General features: G+C 26.7%; 1 protein-coding gene across 1 annotated transcript; it reads right to left on the bottom strand.

Moving 5' to 3' along the window:
* Positions 1–1,999: 1,999 nt before the first annotated feature.
* Positions 2,000–5,448, bottom strand: LOC107489728 (uncharacterized oxidoreductase At4g09670). The gene is made up of 2 exons (XM_016110482.3): positions 4,860–5,448; positions 2,000–2,756 (listed from the first exon to the last, which is right to left on the bottom strand). The coding sequence occupies exons 1-2, from the start codon at positions 5,325–5,327 to the stop codon at positions 2,130–2,132; spliced, it is 1,095 nt and encodes a 364-aa protein (XP_015965968.1). The 5' UTR covers positions 5,328–5,448; the 3' UTR covers positions 2,000–2,129.
* Between the last annotated feature and the right edge of the window lie 1,717 nt (positions 5,449–7,165).

Here is a 7,165-nt window from a genome sequence, read left to right on the forward strand (position 1 = left end):
AAAATTACTTGCACTCATCGAGTTAGTTTTTAACTTTGAGGATTTGCAGAAATAATTGATTTAAGCTAAGTTTTAAACAACATTTTTTATTTGAAAAATTAAAAAATATATATAATAATAAATGTTTATACTCTTTAATTTCTTTTTAAAATAAGTATCTCTCTTATTTTTTATGTTTATTGAAAAATTAATGCAACCTAAAGAGTAAAAGAAATAGTTATTTTAAAATTAAAGAAAGCAATTTAACACAAGTTTTTTATAAACAGACTGATTTACTTTTATTTTAAAACATAAACAGGAATAATTTGATGACGGTTATAATAGATTTATTTCTTAATATATATAAAAAAAAAGTTATGCATCTAAATTTTTTACTTAATTAACTTCAATCAAATTGAAAGGATACATTTTAGATTCATGCAGCACCACTTTTATTTTAGGTGAAAAGTAACTAAATTTTACGATTACGCATGTATCTTTTTTTTTTCCCCTTCTCCTTCGTTCTTATATGTAGGTATTTTTATTTGTCTTTTAAAATAAAAAACCAAAAACAAGAGAAAAAAATATATACATAACAAAAAAAGAAATAAAAATAACAAAAAAAGCTAAATAAATTTTTATTAAGAAACCGTTGCATTAAGTCCAGAACCTTGGAAACTTTTGCCTAAAAAATTTCAGAATCATAGTTAATAAATTTCTGTGTCAACGATAAAAAATTTTGATGCTATTTGTACAACTCTTTCTTTTCTTTTTTTTTTCATTGTTCTTTTTATTTTACACTTTTATTTATAATTCTTCATGTTTTTTCTCTTTAAAAAGAATTTAAAAATATAACATAAAAGAATTATGCAGATTTTTATTTCTTTTTCTGATATTTTTTATTTTTTTACAATAAATACAAAAGATTTAAAAAAAAATACATAATTTTATAAATAAAAATACAGTAATTTTGTGCGAAGAAAGAAGAAAAATAAAAAGCCAAAAAAAAAAACTACAGTATCAATTTAACTCTAGCTTAAAAAATTTTGGTATTAAAATTAAAAAATTTTAATGTCAAAGATAAGTAATTTTTGTGTTAAGCTTAAAAAATTTTATGCTATTTTTCACGTGAAAAAGAAGAAGTGTAATTTACGTACACATGTGAGCAATTTTTATTAAATTTAAGCCAATTTAATTAGATTTAGTTGATAAAAACACTTGGATATATAACTCAACATAATTTATATCTATATTTACAAAAATTTATACATAAAAAATATATAATTTATACTTATATTTATCAGAATTTATATACATTTTTCAATACAATTTACATTTATATTTATTAAAAGTAATTTAATATTTATTCGGATTAAATATTAGTCAAAATTACTAAAATCTGGTGCCCGAGTTTCTGTTTTCAACCATTGCAAACAAAATATACAGTAGTTACATGTAATGAGCTAAATATTGAACCTTGCACAATATATAATAATTAGTATTATATATATCTACTTCATTCTAAGCAATGACCCAAACAAATATATAGATTCATCGTTCTTATTAAACTAATAAACAACAATGAAACGTGATGACTTTATTTAAGAAATGGATAATAAGTGTACCCAAGAATTGGATTACAAGTGTAGAATGCTTGATGATTGTATCTGTTGAGAGAAGCATCATCAAGTGCAAATCTCTTTGGCAAATCTGGATTAGCCAAGAGAATAAACGACCATTTGCAACAAGATCTGAAGAAGTAGTTTTCGTCTCTTCTTTTGGTTTATGTTTTGTTCGAGTAAGTTTGTTTGACCAATGCAATTCAATATTTGTTGGCTGAAATTAACTGCTATAGTGATAGTTCATAGTTGAATTGAAAGAAAAAACACTTTCCAAAACTCAAGATGGACGCTCACAAACACAAGGGTATATTGCATTAATTTTAATTAAAAAAAATTAACGTGTAATAATTTCACCTTGTAAAAACCAGTTGTAAACAAATTTCCATGTTCATTAACTATTAAACATAAACTCAAATCAACATTAACCATGAAGAAGCCTTTCACAGCAAAGCAACAAAGTCCTTAACCAAATTAAATACATTATATACTACTACTCCAAGATCTAATATAATAATAATTCACAATTATTTAATTAATTTCAACAGGCTGATAATTTCTCTGAATAGATTCTTTCACTGCATCCAACACAATTTGAGTCTTTCTACTCACAACACTCCATTCCTTGAGAGGCTTCTCTCCACAAAACTTAATATTATAAACCAACTCAGCAAATTTTTTAACCATCAAAACCTCTTGAGGAACCTCAGTCTCCACAACATGCTCATTAGGCTTAGGGCACCATCTTCCCGCTTCAATCTTCCCATAATCCATCTCCGAAGCCTCATAGAAGGTTCCATAACCGAAATTCTCCTCAAACGGAAGAGTGAAATCGTGAAGACGGAGACATCCTTTCGTTCCCAAAGCAGTGACGTCAAAGGTTACGTAAGATAAGAAGGAGCAATGGAACGTTGCAGATCTTCCATCTTCCCAATGCAAGGCTGAGCCGCATGAAATTATTACACCTTGTTCGTTGAGAATGGCTCCGGGAAAAGCGAGCACTGATTTTGGAAGTTCGTAGTTCATGGCCCACAATATGGCGCGTATGCAGTACCAGCCGGTGTCGCCGAGGGCGCCGAGGCCGTCCAGGTCCGGCTTTGCACGGATGCTATGCTTTAGAAATTCCGGTCCGGGATTGTACGTGAGACAACTGTGTATCTAATTCATAGAAATCGAGTCCAGTTAGTTAATTTGTATAATATGTACGATGGAATCTAGAGATCGTTTGATTCAGTAGGATATTAAATATTTATTATTCCTGATACCTGGATGATTATTTTGGATAATATAGATGTATTATGTTTGAAAAATTAATAATATTTTATTTTAAAAATTTATTTTTTAATTCATATTAAACCAAATAAATAATTCATTATACACATTATATAAATATTCTATTTACTCTTTTAAGAGAATTCAATTCGTATTCATATCTTAGTTATTATTTTTAAATAAAAATATCTTTATCCGAGTAAATTTCGATGTATTAATTTAGATTTGACTAATTTAATACAACATGTTATGTGTCACTCTTTTTGGTTTATGACTATAGTTTGTCATTAAGTATAAAAATGCTACTTCTTGATAGCAATCACCTAGTTGAATTTAAATAAGTTTGACATAACTTAGTTTATATAATAAAAAAATTTTCAAATGTACCTAGAAATATCGATATTATAGTGATTTTATATATTATATATTTTTTATAATTAAAATTATTAATTAAAATTATTAATTAAAATTACTAAAACATTAGTATTTCAGATATATTTAAAATTCTTTCTAAGCATTTCTCATAATATAACATGTATCTGACTTTTTAAGCACTATATATGAGGGGAAATTGAGCATGGAAATACCAAATACGGTAAAAATACAACGATCATGTTTTTTTTTTTTCTTTTTGGGACGGGGGAGTATTGATTGCATCTTTAAAGAATAATAGGGTTGTAAAGTCTATTGTTTTTGTCATGAGGGTTGTGAAGTCTATAACATCAAAATCTAATCACATTTGTAAGCCATTGTTCAGTTCAATTTGAGCCCAATAAGTAGACTAATTTAAGAGTGCAATCTTGGTCAATAGAAGCCCAATAAAAGCCCAGAAATAAAGGGAAAAGCTTATTTAGAATGCATAACATGACCAAAAACAAAAACCGAACGCATACAAATACAATCTTGTCTTTTTGGATACATTTCACAATTACTTTAAAAGCAAATGAATTAAATTAGTAATGTGTTGCAATATCTTCACATCTTATACTAATATGACTACTAATATTAAAAAAGTGGCAGATAACATTTCAAGACCCATTGAAAAGTACCCCACAACTAGTACTGGCTCTATTTCGAATGTTGCCAACCTTAATTTATGCCTACCAAAACAAAACTATAATTTGTTTAATCACAATATATGGAAATGTTGTCACGTGTGTAAAATTAAGGAACTAATTTAACTAATAGCCAGCATTCTTATCGATTTGATAAGTATTAATTCTAATTTTGTCTAATAAAGTACAGGCATAACTTTGGTATCTAAAAGGCAATTTAATTTAAATCTTGTTCATTTTAGTCTCTATTATACCGTCCATTCATAACTGTAAGTCACCTTTAATAAAAATACATATATTATTAAAAAAAATACTATATATAAAAATCAATTACTAAATTAATTACTATATATTTATATATAAAAATAAGTATAATTTAATTTATTTTTAATATGTATTTTATATTAATAATTAATTTTAATATACATCTATTATATTCCATTACAAAAAAAATTCATTCCCCAGAATAAAGATGGGACTAATTTTTTTTTGTTATGGAAGTAAAAATGGTGATATACCTTAACATTATAATTTTTGGTATTTTTAAAAACTGTATTAGAACATTTCTAAAGATGAAAAATAAGAAATGATAAAGGAAAAAAAAAAGGAAGATATATTTTTTAATCCAAGGTATTGTTCTTTCTATTATCAAGAACCTAAGGGAAGCTAATATCTTTTCGAATATTATGAAAGTTACTCTTCAAATGGGATAATAGTGTTTCAAAAACAAAATCGTATTTGTGTTTTCGAATTAACTACATTTAAATCTTGAATTCCTACCCCCTTTTGTTTATTTTAAAGGAATAAGGATTTGTCTTTCTATGTTGGCATATATGTATCTTCATGCATGAGTGAATCTAGGGTAACTCAAATTGTAAAACACAAGAAAAAGAACATCAACAACAATACATATATAAAATTGATTAACACATACCCATTTGAGTTGACCAAAACGTTGTTCATCAGATAAAGCTTCCTTCATTTTAGCCGTACGAGGGTGGTGCACCCACATGGTCCCATCCATGAATTGAACCCCATTACCCTCACAAGCCTCCAGAATTCGGTCAAGCTCCGCCGTGTTCATCGCCACCGGTTTCTCCAAAAGTATATGCTTTCCTCTCTCAGCAGCTCTTACTGCCCATGTCACGTGCAGAGCTGTTGGGAGAGGAATGTATACAGCATCCACGTGATCATCATCAAGAACACCTTCATAGTTACCATAAACCCTAACTGCCTCCGGCAGGCCGTTCTCGGCCGCGAAGGCAGTTGCCTTCTCTAGGGAACGGCTGCCTATGGCTTGAAGAGTGGCATTTGGTGCTCTAAGTATGGCCTTGCAAAGCTTGATAGAGATGTGAGCACAACCAAGGACACCAAAACGCACTGTCGTTTTTTCATCGTCCATTATGTTGTGTGATTAATTTAGTGTGTGTGTGATTAGGAGGGGAGAGGGCTAATTAACAAGAATTTATCCATGATAATTATCATGATGACCTAAAGAAGCATTAGTTGTATTTGGGTTTAAAATAATATCATTAGTTTAGCATTAATAATTTATACAAGTGTAGGTGGTTGGATCCCAAGATATTATTATATTGTAACTTGACCTATAAAAAAAAAAATTTGTTTTTTTTTTCCCTTGTCGATACCACATGTTACCTTTTTTTTAAAATTATATATACATATATTATTAGTACATATATACACGCGTTACTTTTAAAAGCGTTTGCATGTCTTCAGGAGAAAAGAAATAATTTAATATATTATATTTTACGTATTTCACCTAATATATTGAAATTTCCAATAGGATTAAGCCTGCTTTTGAAAATGTTGTCATCATAATTTGGTTTGCAATTTGTCTTTTGCAGTTTTATTATGTAACTTAACTACTTAAGGCCAATAATTGCAATAAACTAGTAAATTATATTTCAACTAGTGGAGATAGATTAAGATACTAAACCATATAGTTGACCTTCAAATATATCATGTGTTTTTCTTTTGTTGAATAATACAGAAAAAGCTTCTAGAAGGAATATGTTTCTTATTAATTAGTTGGTTGGACGACATTGACAAAGTTAAATTTAATTTAATTCAGTAATATGAAGATATGATATATAATTTCAGTAATTATTATTTACTATGATGTTTCAAAATTAAGGAATTTATGCATTATGTTATAGCTATATAATTTCAGGGAATTAATATTTCAGAAATTATTAGTTACATAATAATGATATGGTGATATTATGTAAAATGTCAAGCGAACGAATAATGCAGTATCTGTGCCAGCTTGTTTAAGGTAACATGACCTGTGTTCAGGCAATGAATTTTTTATTAGAAAAAAAAATAAAAAAAATCCAGAATCCAATTTAATTTGCATGAATTGTTTTTTGAGAGAAAAAAACAATAACTAAAAAAAGTAAGAGAAATGTCTTTTCATTTTAACCTATTTTTAGGAAAACAATAAAACATCAACCAAAATGGATTTTGAATGTGTGGTTTTTAATTTTTTGATGTGCAAAGTTTTTTTTGACTGATTATTGACTATTTTTATTGTTTTTCTAGTACAACTGGACACAACAACATTAAAAGTGTATGTAACGACAATAATAATAAGGGTTTATTTATTTTATATTCTAAAAATACATATTAAATTTACAAATTAAAAAAATTATTAAAAATATAATAAATTTAAATTTTTTAATATATTTAATTTACGTTCATTAAATAAAAATATTTAAAATTTTTTATTAATAATAAATTTATCGTGTACTTAACACAGGTTACCTAGATTCTTTAATTATAAACACAAAGTGTTACACAAGAAAACAAACATCATTGATTAGGGAATATGAAATGAGAATCAATTAGGAACTATTGTTATGGTGCAGTGTAAACCACGCATTTTTCTTCCCAGGTCTCAACAACTGAAGCCATCCAACGAATACGGATGGACCAGAAAAAATTAACAATAATAGAGACAAAAATATATAAAGTAAAATTTATGTATAGATAATTTATTTTATTTTTTATAATATATTTTAATATAATAGATAAAAAATTAATATATCGTTTAAATTTTATTTAAGAATTTGTCATTGTTCAATAAATTATTATATATACAAAGTCAAATTTAAATTTTTGACACTTATTTAAATAAATTACTAATATTTTAAGATATATTTTAAATAATTTTTAATTAAATAATATTATAAAGTTAATTATCACTCTTTTTTAATTTAT

The sequence above is a fragment of the Arachis duranensis genome, chromosome 5, assembly GCF_000817695.3.
Source record: "Arachis duranensis cultivar V14167 chromosome 5, aradu.V14167.gnm2.J7QH, whole genome shotgun sequence".
Classification (NCBI taxonomy): Eukaryota; Viridiplantae; Streptophyta; class Magnoliopsida; order Fabales; family Fabaceae; genus Arachis; species Arachis duranensis.

Excerpts from the sequence above, each read along its gene's own strand:
- LOC107489728 (XM_016110482.3), bottom strand. The coding sequence starts at position 5,327 with ATGGACGATGAAAAAACGACAGTGCGTTTTGGTGTCCTTGGTTGTGCT. Across the intron at positions 2,757-4,859 it reads GTTTTGGTCAACTCAAATGG|ATACACAGTTGTCTCACGTA; the intron begins GTATGTGTTAAT and ends TCTATGAATTAG.